Here is a 24951-nt window from a genome sequence, read left to right on the forward strand (position 1 = left end):
GAGCTGAGTATGCAAGGGCCTCTCAGAGAGTCCTTCCAGGTTTCAAAGGAAGGAAAGATGACAGAACTTCACAAAGGGCACTTTCATGCCTGGTAACTCCACAGAGGGCACTTTCATCCTGGTTCCTCCTAAACCAACCCTATGATGAGTTCTCAAGCTGGGGCACGCCCCCACACCAAGTTGCCCCTGGTCAGTATGAGTGGCCTCATTGCTATGTTAGTGAGTGATGGCCCTGAAGTCCTGAAGGCTTAAAGCTGAGGATGTTTGATGACAATTGGGAAAGTCAGTCCTGAAGGGAGATGGGGGCATGCCAGAACATCATTTTTACTCTGTTTGCTTAATAACCTTGGAATGAAACCTATAGAGTAACACAGCCCACCCAAAGAAGCAGACACACTGGGGTCTGCCTGCACAGAAGTATATGCTAACATTTTAATTAAACAAATTCCAATAACAAATGAACTGAACTCCTTAGGAGAATATCTGCTGCAAATATTTGACTGAGGTTTCTCTGAGAACTCATCTTGAGAATTGACACAGATCGTCCAAACCTAAGGAAAACCTAACTTTAACTGGGAAAAGTGATACACGAAACAGACTAAATTACCTGCACACCCTTCACCTTAACTGTTTACTATGAAAATTAAAGCAGGTCAAGGCAAAAGCCTTATTTTTTTTTTGTTTTCTTCTTTTTATTTTTATTAATTACTTTGGTACTCAGAGAATACAGTCAGTTTGGTACCATTATTAGGCTGATCCATGACCTACCCTCTCCCCTTGGCCCCTCCTTGTTGAGGTATATGGGTCATGCATTGTGGAGTTAGCCCACAGTTATGTGTAGGATAAATGTCTCTGCGTATCATGACCCAACACGTGGCTCTGACATTCTTGCCACCCCCTCTTCCACAAAATTTCCCTGATCCATGTTGGGTTCATTTTTGGTCTGCTTCCGTGATGAGGTGTTGGGGGCCTCAAAAGCCTTATTGAAAGGACAAACCCAGCTCTTGGCAAAAATGTCACCAAGATGGATTAAAGTAAGTGTCCTCCAGACCATTTTCTGTCATGCATATTTGTATGGTCTGGGGGCTTATAATTGAAGTTATTGTCAAATATTTTCCCATAACAGAAATGAGTCAGGTACCTCATTTCCAAAATTGATTTCCCCTCTTTTGAGATCTTCCCTTCTGCCATCCTGCCATCCTCTAGTAGCCAAAGACCATTTAGTCCTACCCTCCTTGGGAAGGGCTTTAAGTTGTTGTTGTTGTTTTTTCTTTAGACAGTGTTTGTTTCATGAAACATCTGCATTAGAATCAGGAATGTGCTTTAACTATATGTTCTGAATCCTACTCTGGACCTGATTCAGAATCTCTGAGAATGAAAGGAATCAACTTCACCCCTTCCTTCACTCTCACTCTTACAAGCCAGCTACAGGACTCTCCTGCAGTTCCCTGCTCCCCTTCCTGCGTGGTCTCAGCCATCACACCAGATGAATATGGACAATCTAAGGTCTAAAATGCCCAGTGCATTGTTCATCTCAGGGAAGGTCTAGCACTGTTTTGTTTTGTTTTGTTTTGTTTTGTTGTTTTGTTTTGTTTTTTCGAGGTAAGGTCTCACTCTGGCCCAGGCTGACCTGGAATTCATTATGTAGTCTCAGGGTGGCCTCGAATTCACGGCAATCCTCCTGTCTCTGCCTCCCGAGTGCTGGGATTAAAGGCGTGCGCCACCACGCCTGGCAGGTCTAGCATTTTTAACTGAAGCCAGTGTTGAGGGATTCCATCTCCATGGGAAAATTTTCACTGAAGGCAAGGTAGTTTCTGAAATTTCCTCTCTCTCTTTCTCCTTCCTTTTTTCCCTTATCCTTCAGATTCTTTTTTGGTTTTTGGTGACAACCTTGCTTGTCATTACCTTTAATCTTGGGCTTTTCTATAAATGCAGATGTCAGCCAGGAAATGCTACAGAGAGCTCTAGATTTTTTCATGATTTCATAACTTCCAATTAACTAATTATATTCTGGGAAATGTGTACTGATGCCGGACATGAAAACAAGCTTTCCATGTTTCTAAAGGGGATCACCTGAGTATTATGGGAGGAAGACAAACGAGCTCCAGATGCATGCACTACTTTGTGCATCTGGCTTTATATGGGTACTGGGAAATTGAACCCAGTTCATGAGGCTTAGCAAGCAAGCATCTTTAACTGCTGAGCCATCTCTCCAGCCCCAATCAGAGATTCTTTAGAGATAATTTCTCGAGTCTCCTTGGGTAAATTTTGATGGAGTTTAACTGTAAAGTATCACTGGATAGCAATGCAAATTTCACATAAGGACCTAATCAAGGCACTCAAGTTTTAGAGGTTGAAAGTTGGATTCATTCTCTTCAAATTTATCTTAGAAATAGATTACTATACAGATAAGACTGTACTGGGTGTTTTTTTAATACGCTTTACTTCCAGCCTCTGAAAAGATCAGCTGTGATGCTGTCTGGGAGAAGGACTTCAATTCAAATATTTGCTACCAATTCAACCTGCTTTCATCTCTCTCATGGAATGAGGCACGTTCTTCATGCCAGATGCAAGGAGGTGCATTATTAAGTATTGCAGATGAAAATGAAGAAAATTTCATAAGAAGTAAGTAGATGGATGATAAACATTGATACTGACAAAGTAAAATAACTATTTTGAATATTTTTATCTATGGATACAAAAAGTATTCTTCTTTGATGGACGAGGTGGCTCTGGTGGAGGAGGTGGTGGCAGCAGAGGGAGGTATGGTGGAGGCGATGGTGGATATAATGGATTTAGAGGTGATGGTGGCAACTATGGTGGTGGTCCTGATTATAGTAGTAGAGGAGGCTAGGGTGGTGGTGGACCAGGATATGGAAACCAAGGCCATGGATATGTGGTGGTGGAGGAGGAAATGATGGTTACAATGAAGGAGGAAATTTTGGTGGTGGTAACTATGGTGGAGGTGGGAACTACAATGATTTCGGAAATTATAGTGGACCACAGCAGTCAAATTATGGGCCCACGAAGGGGGGCAGTTTTGGTGGAAGAAGCTCTGGCAGTCCCTATGGTGGTGGTTATGGATCTGGTGGTGGAAGTGGTGGATATGGTAGCAGAAGGTTTTAAAAACAGCAGAAAAGGGCTACAGTTCTTAGCAGGAGAGAGAGCAAGGAGTTGTCAGGAAAGCTGCAGGTTACTTTGAGACAGTCGTCCCAAATGCATTAGAGGAACTGTAAAAATCTGCCACAGAAGGAGCGATGATCTATAGGTAGAAAACTGACTGCAGCTTAAACAGGAAACCCTTCTTGCTCAGGACTGTCATGGGCACAGTTTGCAGAAAGTGCAGCTGTTGGTAAAATGCAGTGGAGTGTCAATTAGATGTACATTCCTGAGGTCTTTCCTCTGTTGTGGCTTTGTCTTTCTTTTTCTTTCATTACATCAGCTATATTGCCCTGTAAATTGTGGTAGTGGTACCAGGAATAAAAAATTAAGGAATTTTTAACTTTTCAATATTTGTGTAGTTCAGTTTTTCTACATTTTAGTACAGAAACTTAACAAAATGCAGTCTTGAAGGCGTTTCCTTGTGAGTTAATGAGTAAAGATCGTTGTTAATTACTATTTTGTGTGAATTTTGCTAACGTTAACTGTAAAGAAACACCTACTGACTTGCAGTTTAAGGGGAATTTATTCTCCCTACTTCCAAACCATGTTATGGGCACTGACATGTGGAAAGAGTAGATATCTATATGTTTGCGCTGCGCTTTTTAGAATATTTAGGATTGGGTGTTTAATAAATTAGCATATTTATGAATTTAATAGCATTATGATTACCTTCAAATGAAAAAAATCTCAAAATTTCTATTTGGTTTTTGTGCATTTCATCAGATTTTTTGAAATGTTAAGATCGTTTACGAAATTAATCATTTTGATTGAATGTTTTTACTTTTTTCCTCAAATTTCATTGCATTTATTTTTGATTCTGAAACTTAGCTTTACAGAAAGAAAAACAAATGAAAAATCTCTACAATTCATTTCCTGAAAAATATGCAAATACATAATGCATTATTCATTCATAGATCTGCAAAAATTGTTTCATATGAAAACACAAAGTAGCTATTTCATAGTGATTTGGCGTAGGAAGCAGAGATCACCTGCTTGCGTTTGAATCCTGTCTCTACCACGTACTAGCAGGTTTATTTAGACAAGTGACTAAGCCCCTCTTTATCCAATTTCTCCCTCTATCAAGTGCAATAATAATAGCATCTTCTTGGAGGCCTGGATTGTACCTCAAAATGCAGGTGAAACCTTAGAAAAGGACCAGACGACATAACAAATACTCAGGGTTGGTTTACCATTGAACACTGTGGTGGTGTGACTAGAATAGGTGGCCCCCAATATATTCAGTTGTTTGTTTCTAGTTTGCATCTGCTGGCTACTGGCTGGAGAAAATGTCACTGGGTGGATCTTAAGTTGTGGTGATAGGTTTCAGATTTCAATCTAAAGACATGCAAAGTGTGCCTAGCTGGTGTTCCTGAAGTGTGCTGTGGCTTTTGACCTTTAGGCTTGTACTTCTTTCTCTGTCTGCTTGGGCCTGTGAAGGCAGGCCAGCTTCTTCTGCCATTATGGACCTTCCCCTGGATCTGTAAGCTTCAATAAATATCCCTTCCTCCATAACTGTGCCTGGTCTGGAACTTCATCTCAGCAAACCTGAATCTGTCTGCTACAAACACCTATGCACACACTTTAAAATTTTGTTTGTTTCATTTACATGCAACATACATGTGTATGTATCATATATGTGTACCATGCATGTATATATGGTTACCTAGTGGTGTAACTTTTATTTTTGCTATTACCAAGCATGCCCACATATACCTTTGTTCAGTTTCCCCAAGTCCCAATTCCTTCTATATATGTTTATAGAGGTACATTTACTGGACAGAAGAAGAGGCATACTTTAATGCTTCATAAGGTCAGTAACACCTTCCAGAAGGATTGTAACAAGTAGATGCAGAGTACATGCTTGCCCTCCCCACCCCACCCCCGCACTGGTCTGCACAAGTGGGGATTTATCACTGAAACTAATTTGAATGAGTCATATTAAAGGAAAACACCAGTTTCCAAAATCATTACTAATCATTACTAATGAGTTTTATGTAAAAGCTTGCACACCATCTATAAATTACAATTGTTATCTCTCTTAACTGTCATGATCTCTCATGAGAGGATTTGGGCCTATTCATCAAACTTGAATAGCAATTTTAAAAAATAAGATATGTCATTGATTTTTATTTAAATACCTCAGTTCTCTAATAAGACTTACAGAACTTTTTGAAAAACAGAAGTGTATTCATAAAGATAGAAATCTAGACTAACCAAAGTAATGTTTTAAATGATGAGAATTGTCTAATGTTTCTCTACTTGTGGTACCTGTTGGATAAAATCTCTAATACAAGGAATTATTTCAGCTATCACAAATGCCAAGAAATATCCAAAAAAAATAATCTCAAGAAAATGAGGCCCAAATTCTAAACTGGGCACCTCTGTATAGACTGGTGACCAAAGATGGCATTCCTGGGTACCTAGATAGAGCATCCGTGCTACAAGCTGTCCGCAAGCCTCCAGCAGACAGCTTTGTGTTTTAAATGACACTGCCTGGCTTTGTCACTCTGAGGTACCAGGGGAGTGGTTCCTTGTACCTAACCCCTTTCTTGTCAAAGACTGAGATTAATTAATCAATGGCTGCATGATATGCAGGGATAGGAAATCAAGACGTAAGTGAAACCAAAAAAAAAAAAATGTAAATTGTAAGATTCCCGGGGGAGGGGGAATCTTCCGTGGTGGGAGACCCGCGCCCAAGAACCAAGACCGAGCCACTGGATGCAAAGGCAAGAGGCAGCTTTATTGTTTACACAGGCGCCTGCGGGCACTCCAGTCCTTCGAGAGGCTGAGTGCGCCGGGCAAGGGGAAGGGTCTCTTTTTATAGAGTTAGGGAGAGCAGAAGCAGGTTTACAGAAGCAGAAGCATGATTTCAGTCCCAGCACTGGTTACTGGTTACTTATTAATAGACTTGGAGTCGGTGGGGATCCTCTTTTTTTTTTTTTTCTTCTCAGAAGCATCCTGACAGGGTTATCTATAGTACATTAGGCGGAGTTTGTGGTCATGCCTGTCTGCATCTGGGGGTCACAAGGCTGTCTGCATCTGGGGCTGTTTTTGGCTCCTGGTATTTTTCCATGGGTTTTACATTCCCCCATTTCTCTTGGAACTGAGTAAAATCTTTTACTTATAATCTTATGTCATTTTGGCTTGATGGCTGATACTGACTAGTGAGGACGAACGCCTGGATAACTGAGAGCTTGTCCCGTATAAACTGTACCAGCCTATTGAGAATACATGGACCAAAGGTTAATAGGAGCACAAGAATGAGCAAAGGACCCAGGAGAGTGGATAAGAGGGTGGTGAACCAGGGGGATTTATGAAACCAACTTTCGAACCAGCCCTGTCGTGACTCTAGCAATCTCTGCCTCTGGGCTAGTCTTTCCCTGAGCATTTCCATAGATTCCCAGACTATGCCCGTATGGTCAGCATAAAAACAGCATTCTTCCTTAAGGGCAGCACAGAGGCCTCCTTCTTTTAGAAACAACAAGTCTAGGCCTCTTCTATTTTGCAATACTACCTCTGAAAGGGAAGTAAGGGAAGTTTCTAGAGCAGAAATAGATTTTTCTATGGCCTGTAAGTCTGTGGTTATCGCTTCTTGTAGGGCTCGGGTCTGCTCAGAGTGTACCAGGGCAGTTGTTCCAGTTCCTATCCCCGCTAAGATTCCTCCTGCTCCCAAAAGGAGGGCGATGGTAAGGGTTATGGGCTCCCGCCTAGGTCTGTTTTCAAATACCTGAAGAATGAATTCTGATCTATGGTAGGTAGTGCGTGGCCATAACTGGACTAGGACACAGTAATCAGCAGTAGAATTAAGGACAGTAGCAGAAACGCAAGGAGTCAGTCCTGTATTACAGGCCCAATAGGTTCCATTTGGAGATTCTAAGTAGTAAGCTCCAGGGGACACAGGAGTGGTTTTGTTACATAAATGTTGAAGAGTAGTGGGTATGGTCCCAATACAGGAGCCCTGGCCAGTTACTTCTGCAAGAGTTAATTTATGAGACGCAACAGCAAGACATCGAGTAGGAATGTTAGTGGAGTTGGTAAAGTTTCCTGGTAAGGCTATGCCTTCATAGTAAGGAGGGTCAGCAGTTAAACAGAGCCAGCAGTCTTGGGTATAGTTACTGTCAGAGGCATTTAGGGAGAGATAAGCCCCCTGTATTAGACTAAAGAGTCGATTACCTGTTCCCTGGGGTTTATAGAGATGAGTGGTTGGTCTTTTAGGAGGGGGAATTATAACATTGGTAGGTTTAGAAGGCGGGGCCAAGGAAAGTGGGAGTCGGGGGATAGGTTTTTGATCTGGTAGAACTGGGTTGGGGCCTATTGGACTTATGTCAGTCGATAATTGGAGCTTAATAGTAAGGAGGAAACCTGGGTCTGGCCCATCTATGTAAAGACGGACCCCCCAAGTATGGCCTTTGAGCCATGTCCTATCTGCCTTGCCGGGAGAAGTGAAAGTAATGTTCAGAAGCATCTTGTTACCCTGATTTAGGCGAGTTACAGTAATAAAATCCCAGGAGGATTTGGGTTGCCAGTATACATTTCCAGTGGTTTCACATCCCCAGTTTTTACAATAATAGTCCACTCTAGTTCCACAGTTTGATGCCTGGGCATGTTGGGGGCAAACATATAGAGTGGAGTTTAACAACTGTCTGGCAGGTTTGGAGTAACATCCTGGGCTAACAGGAGGGTTGTGTCTCTTCCGGTGAGTTTTTTTTAAAGTCTCTTCAAAAAGGTTTTTTATGGGCAGTCAAGGCGCACAGATTGGGGGTTAAGGAGGGCCACCATGTCCATAACGGGGCAGGGGAGGTATTAGACCAAATAATTTGTCCTCCCTCAGAAATGACTAGCCAAGTCAAAGATAAGGGAAGGTGAGGACTAGCAGAGACGTTACTCACAAAACTGAAAGTTAAGAAGAGGTATGTTAAGATCGAGAGAGTCTTATCTTTAGGGGATTTGGAGTGCGATGTGCTTTCCATGGTGCGAGGTTTGGTGGTGTGCTGTCTGGGTACTCTGTCAGGGCAGCCTTGACGTGGGAGGCGTGGATCCAAGTGGCGATTCCGTCTACTTTTAAGGCCGTGGGAGTTGTCAGGAGCACGGTGTAAGGTCCTTTCCAGCGAGGTTTCAGATTCTTGGTCTGATGTCGACGGACCCAAACTGAGTCCCCTATCTGGAATGAATGGGGGATTAGCGGTTTATTAGTTGCCTCTTTATAGGCAGCTGCTAGAGGTTTCCAAACTTCCTGGTGTACCAACTGTAGGGCCTTTAAGTGAGCCTGTAGGGTGGGAGTATCAGTAAAATTAGAAATTTCTGTAAGCATGAAAGTGACAGCTGGCGGGGGGCTGCCATAGAGGATTTCAAAGGGGGTTAGGCCATGAGGGCCTGGGGTGTTTCGGGCCTTGTAAAGGGTCAGGGGTAGGAGTTGTACCCAATCCTTTGAGCCAGTTGCAAGCGTTAATTTAGATAAAGCCTCTTTAATTGTTTTATTCATCCTTTCTACCTGACCTGAACTCTGGGGTCTGTATGCACAATGTAACTTCCAATTGATCCCCAGTGTCTTGGCCACTGACTGACTTACCTGGGAGACAAAGGCAGGCCCATTGTCTGACCCGAGTGCCTGTGGCATTCCATACTGAGGAAAGATATCATCTAGCAATTTCTTGGTTACCACTCTGGCGGTTTCATGCTTGGTGGGAAATGCTTCTACCCATCCTGAAAAAGTGTCTACAAAAACTAGGAGATATTTGTAACCATACATACCCGGTTTTACCTCAGTGAAGTCAAGCTCCCAACAAGCCCCGGGTTGGTGTCCCCTCAGGCGAGACCCAAGGGCCATCTGGGCTCATCCAGCATTTACCTGAGCACACACTTTGCAAGTGTTTGCAACTTCTTTTAGGATTGAACCTTTGTTTAGAAAAAGATGTCCTGTTTCCTTTTGTTCTAGTAGAGTATTCATCTTTTGAGCACTCATGTGGGTTAGCCTGTGAAGTTGCTTAATGAGGAGGGCTGTAATCTTTTGAGGTACAATAGTCTTTTCTAGGTAAGTCCATTTGCCGTGGGCAGCATCATATGATGCCCCCAGTTTCTGAATCAAGTCCAAGTCCTCATTCGTGTATTCCCATCCCGGAGTTGGAGATGCTGCTTTAGGAGTCCCCTCCTCAGTGGCCATCAGAATCAAGAGTTGGGGTCCCAGAGCTGCCTCACGGGTGGCTTTATCAGCGAACCTGTTCCCTATGGCCTCGGGGCTGTTTCCTTTCTGATGACCTGGACAGTGTATAATGCTGAGCTTCTGGGGTAGGTACAGAGCCTTGAGGAGGGCCAATATCTCAGTCTTATTTTTGATTTCCCTCTGAAGTCAGCAGGCCCCTTCTTTTGTAAATTTCCCCATGTATGTGGGCGGTGGCGAATGCATACCGGCTATCAGTGTACACATTGAGTTTTTTACCTTTAGCCTGCTGGAGGGCTTGAGTCAAGGCAATGAGTTCCGCTTTTTGTGCTGAGGTCCCTCCGGGCAGGGTGCTAGCCCAGACTACCTGGTCTCTGGTGGTCACTGCGGCCCCGGCTCGTCTCTCACCATTCAGTAGGAAGCTGCTACCGTCCGTGTACCAGGTGAAATCTGCATCCTGCAGCGGCTGGTCAGTGAGATCCTTTCTGGTTCCGTGTACCTCTGCAAGAATCTGCTGGCAGTTATGGGTCTCTGGCCCCTCAGGGAGGGGCAACAGGGTGGCCGGGTTTAGGGCCACTACCGGACCAAATTGCACACGGTCTTTGTCGAGAAGCAAGGATTGGTAACGAGTCATACGTATATTAGACAGCCAGCGATCTGGGGGCTGTCTCACGATAGACTCAATGGCATGTGGCGTTAGCACAGTCAGAGGTTGCCCCAGGGTTAGTTTACTTGCATCCTTGGTCAAGACTGCAACTGCAGCGATTATTTTTAGACATGGTGGCCAGCCTGAGGCCACTGGATCTAACTTTTTTTGAGAGATATGCAACCGGGCGCCTCCATGGTCCAAGCTGCTGAGTTAGCACTCCCTTCGCAAACCCCTGTCTTTCATCTATGAATAGCTCGAAGGGCTTGGTGATGTCAGGCAAGCCCAAAGCCGGAGGAGAGAGGAGAGAGTGTTTAATTTTGTCAAAAGCCTCTTGCTGTGGCTTAGTCCAATTGAAGGGGGTTCCTTGTTTAGTCAAGGGGTAAAGAGGGGCTGCCATTTCAGCAAACCCTGGTATCCATAGGCAACAGAACCCAGCGGTCCCCAAGAACTCTCTGAGTTGTCTATGGTTCTGGGGGACAGGAATGTGAGCTACAGTGTCTATGCGGGCCGGTGTTAACCAGCGTTGGCCATTTCTTAATTTATATCCCAAGTAGGTGACCTCTTGTTGACAGATTTGGGCCTTCTTAGCAGAAGCTCTATAGCCCAAGCGTCCCAGAGTCTCAAGCAGGGCCCCGGTACCTGTATGACAGTCCTGATATGAGGAGGCCGCAAGCAGGAGGTCATCCACATATTGGAGCAGAATTAAAGATGGGTGCTGGACTCGAAAGTCAGCCAGGTCCCGGTGTAAGGCTTCATCAAAGAGGGTGGGACTGTTTTTAAATCCCTGGGGAAGTCTTGTCCATGTTAATTGCCCTGAGATTCCACAGTCAGGGTCCTTCCATTCGAATGCAAACAGTGGCTGACTCTGGGAAGCCAGTCTCAGGCAGAAAAAAGCATCCTTTAAATCCAAGATTGAATACCACTGATGAGAGGGAGGTAAAGAACTCAGCAGGTTATAAGGATTAGGCACAGTGGGGTGGATATCTTCCACCCTTTTGTTAACTTCCCTAAGGTTTTGGTCAGGGCGATAGTCCCTGGTCCACTCTGGGTCTGGGTCTCCTTTGGTCTCCCAACCTATTAGTCCTATCATTGTTCTGTACTACAGTGGCCAAGAGGCGGCTCAATTCTCTGCTTCTCGTGTGTTTCCTAGCATTTTTCTTTTGTTTTTGTTTCTTTTTTTATGCTTGTCTTCTCTATTCTCTGCCTCCCTGTGTAGGTGGTCCTCTCTCTTTTCTGCTGTCTCTCATTTATTAAAAATCCTCTCTGCTTCCTTAATTCTCTCTAGAAAGGCAGCAGGGGATTTATCTGGTTTTTGTATTACTTGCTTTACCTTGGCCAAATTAGTAGGGTGGCGCCCAGCACCACGGAGGCCCGCTATGAGCAACTGGCGATAAAGGCGTAGGTGTCCCCTACCGTCTGCTGAGGTGTGGTCCCAGTCGGGGCGGGTCAAAGGAAAAGCATCATCAATCTCATCTAGTATCTGGGTGGGTCTCCCGTTATCGCCTGGAACATTCTTTCTGGCTTCCAGAAAGACTCTGCTTTTCTTCTGTCCTGAGAAGAGCCTCAAGGGAAAGGCTTGTGAAGTCTCCCCCTGTGGTGGCTGCTCTCGGTGGCTCCGTAGGCGTCCAGCCACTGGGGAAGGGAGTGCAAGGGGGGGGGGCGCGGCGGCGCGGCTGGTGCCTGGGTTTGGGATCCATAGGTGGGGGGTCCTTCCGAGAGGAGATCTATAAGGGGGGGGGGTATTGAGGTCCGGGGGAAGTACCGGTTTCAGGGGCTGCTTCTTGGTATCAACCGGACAACAAGAGGAGGAAGTAGGGGCAGGGAGAGGCAGTGGCGGGGCAGGTTGGGGGGGGGATAAAAGGGGCGACTCATAGCGGTGGGCCAACTGCTAGACACTCCCAGGTGACTATATAGGGGACTTGGTCTGGTTGTCCATGTGGACCGTGATCGAACACCTTTGCTTTCACCTGTAAAATAGTAGAGAGGTTAAAGGTCCCATCCCTTGGCCAGCCCACATTAAAGGTGGGCCATTCCATGGAACAGAAAGTTTGCCATTTTTTCTTTTTGACATCTACTGACTGGTTGGAAGCAATATTTCGAACGTCTTTCCAATGATCTAGGGTTAAACTCAGGGGGGGTCACCATTTTTTTTTTTTTTGACCCATTTTGTCAAGAGACAACACTAAACAAACACCAAGGACTAAGACAACAGAGAGACAGCCGGCACAGAGACGCGCAGCGCGGCTTCAGTAACAGACTGAAAATGCAGATTCAGACGGGGAGACCATTTGTCCACCCAACAGACTAACGTATCCCTCGGATACTTGTTGAGCTCCGAAAAATCGGGCTCCCAAATTCCCTGAAGCGTCCTCCAGGGTGGCGGGGGAGAAGTCCGAGCCCGTCAGCTCCTTCTCAAGCCGCCCAGATACAGAACGACACGGATCCGAGCCGATTTTCTAACGCAGCGCAAAAAACGGAACTAGACGTAGACAGACAGAATGGTGCACCAAATTAAATGCTTACCTCCCGGTGGGCAGTAATTGGGTTGGGCGGGGGTCCCCAATCCCGGACGAGCCCCCAGCTGTAAGATTCCCGGGGGAGGGGGAATCTTCCGTGGTGGGAGACCCGCGCCCAAGAACCAAGACCGAGCCACTGGATGCAAAGGCAAGAGGCAGCTTTATTGTTTACACAGGCGCCTGCGGGCACTCCAGTCCTTCGAGAGGCTGAGTGCGCCGGGCAAGGGGAAGGGTCTCTTTTTATAGAGTTAGGGAGAGCAGAAGCAGGTTTACAGAAGCAGAAGCATGATTTCAGTCCCAGCACTGGTTACTGGTTACTTATTAATAGACTTGGAGTCGGTGGGGATCCTCTTTTTTTTTTTTTTCTTCTCAGAAGCATCCTGACAGGGTTATCTATAGTACATTAGGCGGAGTTTGTGGTCATGCCTGTCTGCATCTGGGGGTCACAAGGCTGTCTGCATCTGGGGCTGTTTTTGGCTCCTGGTATTTTTCCATGGGTTTTACAAAATAAGCAAAACACTGAGCTTTATTTGACTTTTTATTTTGTTTTGTTTGTTTTCTTTTTTGTTAACTTCCTAACTTTCTTTTCAGAGCACATGAGCAGTGCATTGGTAGAAGTGTGGATGGGTCTGAACCAGCTGGATGAAAGTGCCGGCTGGCAGTGGTCTGATGGCACACCACTCAACTATATTAACTGGAGCCCAGGTACAGTGTGCAGAGAGGTCCTGACCCTGCATGCTCAAGCAAAACAGCACTATAAGATGTGCTATTCTGGGAGGTGGGAAGATGGCTCAGTTGACAAAGTGTTTGCCATACAAGCATGAGAGCCTGATTTCAGGTCCCCAGCACCCACAAAAAGTGGTCATAAACACATACACCACACACAGTAAAGACAAGTTGATATGGAAGTGGTTTATAATTCTTTCCTGAAGATATATTATCAAAGACATGATTTATATATGTATATAATTTTTTTCTTGAGGCAGGTCTCACTGTGCAGCCCAAGCCACCCTAGAAGCCTAAATCCTCTTTCTTTGCCTCCTCTAGTGCTGAGATCCCAGGTATGCACCATCATGCCCAGTGGTTTTTGTGTAATGTTTAACCTTTTAATGCAAACATGGCAGAAGGTGAGCTGTTTAGCCTAAGTTACAGGAGAATTGAGATCAGAGCCAGACTTCTGTTTTAAAAATAGAAACAAATTGTAAAATGTTCAAACAGTAGCAGCAGCTATTTTGTGATCTATAGGAAATCAGTTCATTGGCATGCCTGCACTGTAGCTACAAAAATCATGGGTCTAGCATAACAACTTACACTGTGTCCAAAAGGAGGGCAATCGTCTGATGGTAAAACTACATCTCAAATATTTTATTCCTTTGACAGAGACAGATAGGGCACGCCAGGGCCTCTACCCACTGCAAACAAACTCCAGACCTATGTGCCACCTTATGTATCTGGCTTACGTGCATCCTGGGGAATTGAACTTGGGTCCTTAGGCTTTGTAGGCAAGCACCTTAGCTGCTAAACCATCTCTCCAGCCCTAACACTACATTTTAATGTGTGTTAAGGCTAATATTAAACACACATATTGTATTTTCAGAGTTAAGTGTTGAGCCGTTTGTTGAATATCAGTGTGGGACATTTACTTCATTTCTGCCAACTGCCTGGAGAAGTAGAGAATGTGAGACCACCTTGCCTTATGTGTGCAAAAAATATCTACACCACACTGATCGTGAGATTATCAGTAAGTACTTTTATTTTCAGCTGTTATTTTTTTGTGTTTGCTTGTGCATTTAATACATTAAAATCTATTTTGAGGGGTTGGAGGGATGATAAAATTAACTAACTCAGGGCTAGAGAGATGGCTTAGTGGTAAAGGCACTTGTCTGCAAAGCCAAAGGACCCAGGTTCAATTCCTCAGGACCCATGTAAGCCAGATTTCACGAGGTGGAGCATGCATCTGGAGTTTGTTTGCAGTGGCTGGAGGCCCTGGCATGCCCATTCTCTCCCTCTCTCTCTCAAATAAATAAATAAAAACTTTAAAAAAATCTATTTTGTAATAATTGATAAGTTAAACTTAGCTAAAGTTAATTTTGATTTTTGTTTATATGAAGAAAAACATATGACTAGTTAATATCTGACATTCCAAAAGAATTTTGAGTCTTACAATTGCACTCAATAAAAACTGTAACTGAATAATTTAAGCAGATAAACGTTTTCTTCCTTTTTCCTTTTGCTACATTTTTCATTTATCTACATTAGGGAAAGTATTCTCCCTTTTGTAGTTTTGAATTTTACTTATGGAATCCTCAGAAACTAAAGATATTTTTAAAAAACTTTTGCTTTAATTTGGCACCCTATCTGTATCCTATTTCTGTCCCCAGTCTCTGTTGACCACTATTCTACTCTCAACATTTATAGAATTGTGGAAAATTAAAAATAATGGATACAACATCAATGAGAACCTTTTTATATTCTATATGTGAGTGAGCTCATTTGGCACTTGTCTTTCTGAATTGGCTTAGTTCTCTTGCCATAATGATCTCCAGTTCCTCCTATAGTGTCCAAAGGACGGGATTTCACCCTTACATGGCTAAGCAGTATTCAGTTGCACATATAGTAAATGTACCATGTATTTTTATTCATTCATCAGTGGATGGACCCTTACTTTGTTTCCATTTCCTAGCTATGGTAAATGGTGCTATAATGAACACGACAGAATAGGTTTGTACTTGACATGTCCTGATACTGTTTTCCATAATGGCTAATTTACATTCTTCCCAAAAGTGTGGGCAAGTATTCCCTTTTCTCCTCATCCTTGACAGCATGGTGTTTTCAGTTGTCTTTGACAGTAGCCATTCTGACTATGGTGGGGTGACACGTCTTTGCTGTGAAAAGGTTTTTAGTTTGATTTGTATGGTTTTGCTTTATTTTACTGCTTTAACATCTTGTTCAAAAGATTCTTTTGTCCTGAAGTATTTCCCTTATGTCTTCTTTAAATAGTTTCATACTTTTGGACATTTCATATGATTATTTAATCCACTTTTAATTGACTGTTGCAATGAAACTGGTCCACTTTCATTCTGCATAAGTGGAGATCCAGTTCTCAGCAGCATTTGTGGAAAACACTGACCTTTCTCTAGTCCATGTTCTGTGCACCTTTGTTGAGAAGTCATTTGGTTATAGATGCACAGGTTCTCTATTCCGTCCCATTAATCTTCACATCACAAATCCCATGTTGTGCTGATTAACACAGCTTTGACTATGTTTGAAGTCAGGTAGTCTAAAGCCTTCTGTCTTGTTCTTGGCCTCAAGATAGCTTTGCAGGGTTGCCTGTTTTACATTCTGTGAAGAATGTCACTGGTGTTTTGATAAAAAATTGCACTGACTACATAAATCATGTTGAGTAGCCTGGCCATTTTAACAATATCAATATTTCTTCATGCACAAAAGATGTCTACCCATTTATTTGAGTCCTCTTTGATTTCTTTAATCTTTTTTTTTAATTTGTTGTAGATATTTTTCACCTATTTGATTAAATTTATTCCCAGGTATTTTGTCTCTTTCTGTTTTTCATAGTTATTCTAAATTTGATTTCTAGAATAGATAATTCACTACTAGGATATTTCGCTGATATTGATTTTGGCATGTTTTCTACTCCTACTAGATTTTTTGGTGAAATTTTTGGAGGTCTCTCTATTTAAGATAATGTCATCTGCAAGTGGTGATAATTTGACTAATTATTCTGGAAAGACTTCCAGAACTATATGGGAGAATAGCCATGGAAGTGATGGCCTTTCTTTTCTTTCTTTTTTTTCTTTCTTTTTTTCTTTTCTTTTTTCTTTTTTTTTTTTTTGTAACAGATCTTAAAGAGAAAGCTGCCAGCTTTTTCCCATTCAGTATAAAGTTAGCTGCTAGCTTACTGTAAATGGACTCCACTATACTGAAGCACATTCCTTCTATACCTCATTTGTTCAGCATTTTTCTCATGAAGGGATATTAAATTTATCAAATGTCTCTTCTGCATATGTTGAAATGACCAGATGGTTTTATCCTTCATTTTGCTAATGTGCATCATGCTTACTGTTCTGCATAAATTGAAACATCCTTCATCCCTGGGTGAATCCAACTTGATCATAGTGGATAATCTTTTCAATGTGTTTTATTCAACTTTTGGGTATCTCTAGTGATCATCAAAGACAGCGACCTGAAGTTTCCTGTTTGGGTATTTTCTTAACTGGTTTTCATTAATGGGAAAGCTAGCCTCATAGAATGGGTTTGGAAGAATTTCTTCTTTCAGTCTTTGGAATAAATTAGGAAAAATTTGGTGTTAGTTTCTTAGATGCATGGGAGAATTCAGCAGTGAAATTATCTGGAAGTGGAATTTTCTTAATGGAAGAATTTTTAATAATGAGTTAATCTCATCACCGTTACTATCCCGTTGAGATTTTCCATTTCTTTTTTATTAAATCATGATAAAATGCGTGTTAAGGAATTTTTAAATTTCTTTTAATTTAATTTATTCTTATCAAATATATCATCATATAGTTTCATCATTGCATTTTTGGCATATTTGTCATACTACTTGGTTCTCATCAATCCCAGCCACCACTGTCCTCCCTGAGTTCCCTCCCCTCCCACCTGGTTTCCTTACTTCCCCCAGTTAGTCCTGTCTTCTGTGTTTCTATCACATGCATTCCATTACCCTTTCCACTTCCTGTCTCTGTTAAGATCTCTTCCTCATCTCTCGTGATCCCTCTCTAGTTTCATGACCCACAAACACAACTATGTAAATACACACATATAAGTTTAAATCTAAGCTCCACATAAGACAGAAAACATGATGTTTGCCTTTCTGAGTCTGGCTTATTGAGATTAATGCACTGATTTCCAATTTAATCCATTTGGTCTGGGTGTGTGTGTGTGTGTATTTGTATGTTTATGTGAGTGTGGGCATGCAACATGGTGATCACATGGTGATCAAGAAGCAGCTTTGTGTGTTAGTCCTCTCCCCTTATTTGAGGCAGAGATTCTGTTTTGGCCTTTTTTTATGTTGTTTTGTTGTTGTTGTGGCTTGTTTGCTTGTTTGAGCCCAGGCTGATCCAGAACTCAGAACTCACTATGTAGTCCAGGCTGGCATCAAATTCATGGAAATCATCCTACCTCAGCCTCCTGAGTGCCAGGATCAAAGGTGTGCTCTACCATGCCCGGCAGAGACAGTCTCTTATTCACAGCTCCATTTGCCAGCTTAGCTAGCCTACAAGCTTCCAGAAATTTTTCTTTCTCCACCTCCCAATTAGCCATAGGTGTGCTGTGATTATTGAAGCCTATTGCAGGTTCCAGCTTGGGGTGGGAGGCCCCAAGCCAAGTACTCACACTTGCACAGTAAGTATTTTACTCACTGTGCCGTTTCCTCAGCCCCTGAGTCCATTTCTGTATAGCTGTTGTATTAGTTACTATCTTGTTGCTGTGACAAAATGCCTGACCAAAGACAAGTTACAGAAGCAATGGAATTTATTTTCAGTTGACAGCTTTGAGGGGAAGTTTCATGGCAGGAAAAGCATGGTGGCAATAGCATGAAGCAGATGATGGGCAGGAAGTGGGGTAGCGCTCACAAAACCTTGGGGCCCATCTCCAGGGGCCCATTTCCTCCAAGGTTTCAACTCGGAAAGAAAGGTTCATCAACCTTCCCAAACAGCGCCACCACCTGGGGTCAAGTGTTCAAGCACATGAGCCTTTGCAGTCATTTCACGTTGGCCAAGAGTTTATTTTTGATTTTTATTTTATTTGAAGCTGAATAAAATTTCATTGTGCTTACGTACCACATTTTCTTTGTACATTTTTCTATGAGTAGACATTTAATTTGGTACCATTTCCTGCAGCTATAAACATGGATGTGTACATTATCTCTGTGATACATCAATCTAGAGTCCTCAAGCTATCTACTTAAAGATGGAATGGCTGAGGTGTGCAGTAGTTTTATTTTTAGTTTGTTTGAGGAACCTCCATCCATCCTGATTTCCATGGTGGCTGTACCAGTTTGTAGTGCCACCAGCAGTAGAAAATGTTCCTCTTTCCCTCATCCTTGGCATCGTTTCTTGTCATTTGCTTTTCTGTTGATAACCATTCTGACTCGAGCGAAATGGAATCTCAAAGCAGTTTTTTGCGAGTATTTATGAGACATTCCTATTTTCTCTCTTGAAAGCTTGTCTGTTCAGTTCATTGGCCCATTTATTAATCAAATGATTTAGGGTTTTGGTGTTTAATTTTGGCAGTTCTTTATATACCCTAGATATTAATTGATTGTCTGATGTGTAGTTCACAAAGAATTCTTTTGACCCACAGGCTGTCTCTTCACTCTGGCGACTGTTGCCTTAGCTGTTCAGAAGCTTCTTGGTGTCTTGTCTCCCCATTTGTCAGCCTGAGATTGTTTCCTGTGGCATAGGGGTCCTGTGCAGAAGATTATTACCTATGCCAATATATGTTACTTTTCTTGTTGCTGTGACAAAATAACACCACAAAAGCAACTTAAGGAAAGATTCATTTTGTCTTATAGTTCGAGGGTACAGTTCATCATGGTGGAGAATCCATGGCAGCAGGAAGGTGAGGCAGCTGGTCATATTGCACCCACAGGAAACAGAGAGAGATGAATGCCAGTGCTCAGGCCTTTTTTAATTTTTTTTTTTATTCAGTTTGGAACCCCAGCCCATGGGATGGTACCTTCTCTGGCTAGAGGGGATCTTTCAGTCTCATTTAACCTTATCTTAAAACTTCTTTGTACTGATGCCCAGAGATTTGTCTCCCAGATGATTCTAGCTCCTGTCAAGTTGACAACCATTATTAACCATCACAAGTCAATTTGGCATCCAAACACATCATTTTTAAGCCATAAACTTATACCCCTTGTCTCCATGGGCTCATGCCCACCTCATAATATAAAACACAGTCAGTCCAAATGCATTTTATATTCAAAAATTCAGAAGTGCCCATAGTATATAACAATCCCAACATTATTCAAAAATCCAAAATCAGGCTGGAGAGATCAGCGGTTAAAGTGCTTGCCTGCAAAGCTTAAGGGCCCAGGTTTGACTCCCCAGAACCCGCGTAAGCCAGATGTACAAGGTGACGCATGTGCACACAGTCATACCTGCGCACAAGGTGGCACATGCATCTGGAGTTAAATTGCAATGGCTAGAGACCCTGGCATACCAATTCTATCTATCTATCTATCTTACTCTTCCTCTCTCCTATAAAAATACACCAAAAAAATCCAGTCTTTTCTAAAACTCAAAGCAATTGCTTGAGAGCCATATAAAATCAACAAACAAGTTAATACTTCCAATCTATAATGGCACAAAGTAAATATTCCCAATTCAAAGGGAGAAATGCAGGTAGAGCAAGGAAAGTTCAGACCAAAGCAAGACCAAAACCCAGAAGAGCAAACACCAAATCCCATAGCCCTATGTCTAGTATGTGGGATCATGATGGAATTATCTGGGCTCCAGAGAGCTTAGATAGCCCCTCCCTTTCATGCTTTGCTGCTTGTATCACAGTAGCCTTTCTCTCGGGCCAGCTCCACTCCCTGACTGCAGTGTTCCATGACAAACATCCCATGGTTTGGGCATCTCCAGCATCCTGGCATCTCCAATGCACTAGGCTTCACCTTCACAGCTCCATGCAGGGACCTCTCATGACTGCCTCACAAGGACTCTGCGACAAGTTGCCTAACCTCGGCAGTTCTCTGGTCTCCGTAGTGCAAGACTCCTCAATCCTGCATCCTTCATGCCTGCAATTCCAGTGCCACATGGACAGTGTTGACAAGTTCTGCTACCAATTTGGTCTGAATCTTGGTCCTTTGGACCACAATTGCCTCAGCATGTACTCTGAGGAAATACTGGGTAGTTGCTTTGAACAAGGGAACCCCTTTAGTGGCATTGTTCAGTTAGGGCATTCTCCTTTCAAATAACTTTGCATGTGCACAGGATGGAGCCTTCAGTGGGTGCGGTCTTGCCTTCACACACCTTTCCTATTGTCTTAGTGCCAAGCACCATGCTTCTATTCAGTGGCACTAGTCTGCCTCACAACCTGCCTTGTCTGTAACTTTAAACTTGTTCACATTCCTTTCCTTGCCAATTGCATATTTTTTCCATATCTTTCTACTCCACTTGTTGCTGTATCTCACTGTAGGCATGGATCAGAGCAGTGACCAGTAACTACATAGCTTGAATGCTACTTTATTGTCACATTTTCTCCACTAAATTAGTCCATTACTTTTTTAAAATGTTATTTATATATTTAATAGAGAAAAAGAGGGAGAGAGAGAGAGAGTGAGAAAATGGGCAGGCCTCCAGCCACTGCAAACAAACTCCAGATTCATGTGACCCCTGTGCATCTAGCTTACATGGGTCCTGGAGAATTGAACCGGGATCCTTTGGCTTTTCAGGGAAATGCCTTAATGGCTAAGCCATCTCTCTTGCCCCCAGTTTTGAATTCTTCGTCGTTCAAGCTCTCAACACAAAGGAAGAATGCAGTTTAATTATTTTCCAGAGTAATTGCACAAATTGCCTGTAGTCCAGTTCCTTGTTCCCCTTTGAGACCCTGTGAACTCAACCTTTACTGTCTTCATTTCTCTCAGCATTCTAGTCTTCCAAACTCCCATCAGAATGGTTCAGTAAATTCTACGCATAGCATTCTAAAGTTTTTGTAGCCCAAACCAGATTCAAAACCCTACAAATCACATGGTCAGGTTTATCACAACAATGGCCTCATGTTTTGATACCAAATTTCTGTATTTCTTTTCTCATGGCTATGACAAAATGCCTGTTAAAAGCAACTTAAGGAAGGAAGGGTTTATTTTTGCTGACATTTTGAGAGGTTAATCCATCAAGGCAGCTTCGGAGGGCATGACGACAGGATCATGAGGCAGCTGGTCACATTCAATTCACAGTCCAAAGAAGAGAACGATGGATTCTGGTATTTAGCTTCTTTTCTCCTTTTCTATTCCGTCTGGGACCCCAGGCTATAGGATGGTGCTATGTACTGCTATAGTGGGTCTTTCCACCTTAATTAATCCAATCAAGAAACTCCCTAATAAACATTCCCAGAGATTTGTCTTCTAGGTGATTCTAGATCCTGTCCATATTAACCATCACAGCCTATATATATGTGGCAGTGTTCTCCCTAGCAGTTTCAAATGTCATGGTCTTACATTAAGGTTCTTATTTAATCCATTTTGAACTTATCTATATGCAGTGTGAAAGATGTAGTTTTATTCTACATGTGAAAATCCAATTTTCCCAGCACCATTTATGAAAGGGGCTGTCTTTTCTCCTAAATATATTTTTGGCAGCTTTATCATATTTTAGACAGACATAAATTGTTGAATTTATTTCTAAGTCTCCTATTCCACTTCACTGGTCTGCATGCCTGTTTTTATGCCAGCACTGTGCTGCTTTGGTACTGTGGGTCTAATATAATTTGAAATTAGATATTGTGATACCTCCAGCAGTACTACTCCTGCTAAGTACTGCTTTGACATTTGGAGTCTGCCTTTTGTGCTTCATATGAATTTTAGAGTTGTTTTTCCATGTTCTGTGATGACCAGAGTCATGAAAAATGTTCTTCTTCATGTAGTCTTGAATTTAAGTTGCAAGAGTTTTATTAAGAATTTTTGCATCCATTTTCATTGGGGAAATTGGTCTTGGGATTTTGATGATGATTTCATTCAATCTGTAGATTGACTTGGATGATATAGCCATTTCACAATACTGATCCTGCCAATCCCTGAGCATAGGAGGCCATTCCATCCTGTAGTGTCTTTTTCAGTTACCTTCCTCAATACATGAAAGTTTTTATTGTAGAGATATTCACCTCCTTGGTTATATTTGCTCCTAGGTTATTCTTGATATTCTTATATTTTTATTTTTATTTATTTATGCTCAAGCAGAGAGAAAGACACATAGAGAGAAAGAGACAGAGAGAGAATGGACATACTATGTGCTTCTAGCTGCTGCTAACAAACTCCAGATGCACGTGCCACTTTGTGCATCTGGCTTTAGATGGATACTAAGGAATCAAGTTCAGGTCATTAGGTTGTATAGGCAAGCACCTTAAGTGCTGAGCCATCTCACCAGCTGACCTAGGTTATTTTAAAGTTATTATAAATATGATCTCACCCCCATGATTTCTTTCTCAACAAGTTCACTATTGGTATTTAACAAAGCTACTGTTGATTTTGTATCCTGCTACTTTGCTAAAGTGTTTATCAGGTCTAAGAGCCATCTAGTGGAGTCCTTAGAGTCTTTTAAATGCAGGATCATGTTATCTGTAAGCAGGTATAACTTTACTTCAGCATTCCTTTTGTTCTTTTTTTCTTTCTCTTGTCTAATGATGCTAAAACTTCAAAAACTATACTGTATAAGAGTAGAGAGAATGGATACCCTTGTCTCAATCCAAATTTTAGAGGAAATGCTCTCACATTTTCTCCATTTAGTATAACTTAAGCTATAGTTTTATTGTGTCTAGCTTTTGTTCTTATGTTGTGGTATGTTTCTTCTGTTCCTGGTGTCTTCAGAACTTTGGAAGGTATGTTAAACTTTGTCTAAGGCCTGAATCAACTGAGATGATCAATAGTTTGTATTCTTGTCCAATGGCTCAATTATACTTATTGATATGTGGAAAGAATCTTGCATCTCTGGATTGAAACCAACTTGGTCATGATGCAAGTTTTTAATTTTTTCTTAAATTCAACTTTCAAGAATTTTTTGAGACTCTTTTCATCTATTTCATTAGGGAAATTGGTCTTTAGTTTTCTTTCTTTGATGTGTCCTTATCCAGCTTTCATGCTAAAATAAAGCTAGCTTCACAGAATGTTCTATTGTATAGAACAATTTGAAGAGCTTTGCTACAGCTCTTTTTTAAAATGTTGAATAGATTTGGGCAGTGAATTCATCTGGTACTGGGCTTTTCTTTGTTAGAAGATATTTTCCATCAATGTTGTTGATTATTTGGTCTGTTTAAGTTGCTTATGTCTTCTTGATTTAAGTTTGATACTCATATGTGTGAAGGGATTTGTCTATTTCTTCTGAATTTTCCAACTATTTTTAGTATAAGTTTTCAGTCTTCCCTAATGATTTTCTGCATTTAATTGAAATCTATAGTAAACTCCCCTTTCTCATGTTGAATTGTATTAATTTGGGGCTTCTCTTGGTTTCTTTTGACCAGTTTAATAGAGGTTTGTCAATCTGGTTTATATTATCAAAGAAGCAACTCTGATCAATTGCTCTTTTAGTGTAACATCCTTCCTGAATTCTTCCATGACCCATTCAAGAGTGTATTGTTCAGCCCCCTTTTATTTGTGTAGTTTCTATAGTTTTTCCTGCTATTGATTTCCAGCCTATTGTTCTATGACCTCATAAGACACATGAAATTATTTCAATTGTTTTGTATTTCATAAGTTGATTTGTGGTCTAGGATGTGGCTTATTTTAGAGACTGTTCCATGGGCTGCTGAGAAGAATGTATATTCTCTTTCTATTGTATAAAATATGCTATCAATTAGCTCTCAGATTTCTTTGTTAATATTTAGCTTGAATGACCTATTAAGAATGGGGTATTAAAAGAACGGGTGAGGTAGGGAGATGGCTCAGTAGTTAAAAGTGCTTGCTTAGAAAAAAAAAAAAGTGCTTGCTTGAAAGTCCTTCCAGCTCAGGTTCGGTTCCTCAGTACCCATGCAGAACCAGATACACAAAGTGGTGCATGCATTTGGGATTTCAGATTTCAGTGGTTGGAGGTCCTCTGTAGCGTTCTCTCTGCTCAAAAATAAATAAAAATATTTTTTAAAGAATGGGGTATTAAAATCACCCACTACTATTGCATCAGGACTTATCTGACTTTTGATGTATTTAGTGTTTACTTCATAAAATTGGGAACACTAATATTTGGTGTACATATATTTCCAATTATGATATAATCTTAATTGTTTCACTTTATTAATATATAATGGGTTTTACTTCTTCTGACTAGTTTATCAGATATCAAAATAGTTATACCAGCTTATTTAAATTACATTCGCTTAATAGTTGATTTTCCATCCTTTGACTCAGTCTGTGGATGCCTGTATAGTGAGGTATCTTTCTTGGAGAAAAACGCTAATTAAACCAGGCATGGTGGTGCACACCTTTAATCTCAGCACTCAGGAGGCAGAGGTAGGAGGATCGCTGTGAGTTTGAGGCCACCTTGAGACTACCTAGTGAATTCCAGGTCAGCCTGAGCTAGAGTGAGACCTTACCTCAAAAAAACAAAAAGAAGAAGCTGATTGAATCTAGTTTTTTTTTTTTAAATCTAATCAGTGGTCTGCATTTTTTATTGGTCACTTGAGACCATTTAAATTTAAGGTTATTGTTGAGAAATACTTCCCAATTCCTGTAACATTGTTGGTTGTCTCCTTGTTGGTTAGATTATTGTTTATTC

At 41.8% G+C, this 24951-nt stretch overlaps 1 protein-coding gene across 1 annotated transcript in view; it reads left to right on the forward strand.

The window, feature by feature from the left end:
- Pla2r1 (phospholipase A2 receptor 1) overlaps positions 1 to 24951 on the forward strand; it is a 137062-nt gene that overhangs the window by 29472 nt on the left and 82639 nt on the right. The window contains 3 exon segments of the mRNA XM_045146940.1: positions 2452 to 2625; positions 13076 to 13189; positions 14082 to 14225. Coding sequence (XP_045002875.1) covers positions 2452 to 2625; positions 13076 to 13189; positions 14082 to 14225 — 432 coding nt within the window.

Source organism: Jaculus jaculus, chromosome 4 (genome assembly GCF_020740685.1).
Source record: "Jaculus jaculus isolate mJacJac1 chromosome 4, mJacJac1.mat.Y.cur, whole genome shotgun sequence".
Classification (NCBI taxonomy): Eukaryota; Metazoa; Chordata; class Mammalia; order Rodentia; family Dipodidae; genus Jaculus; species Jaculus jaculus.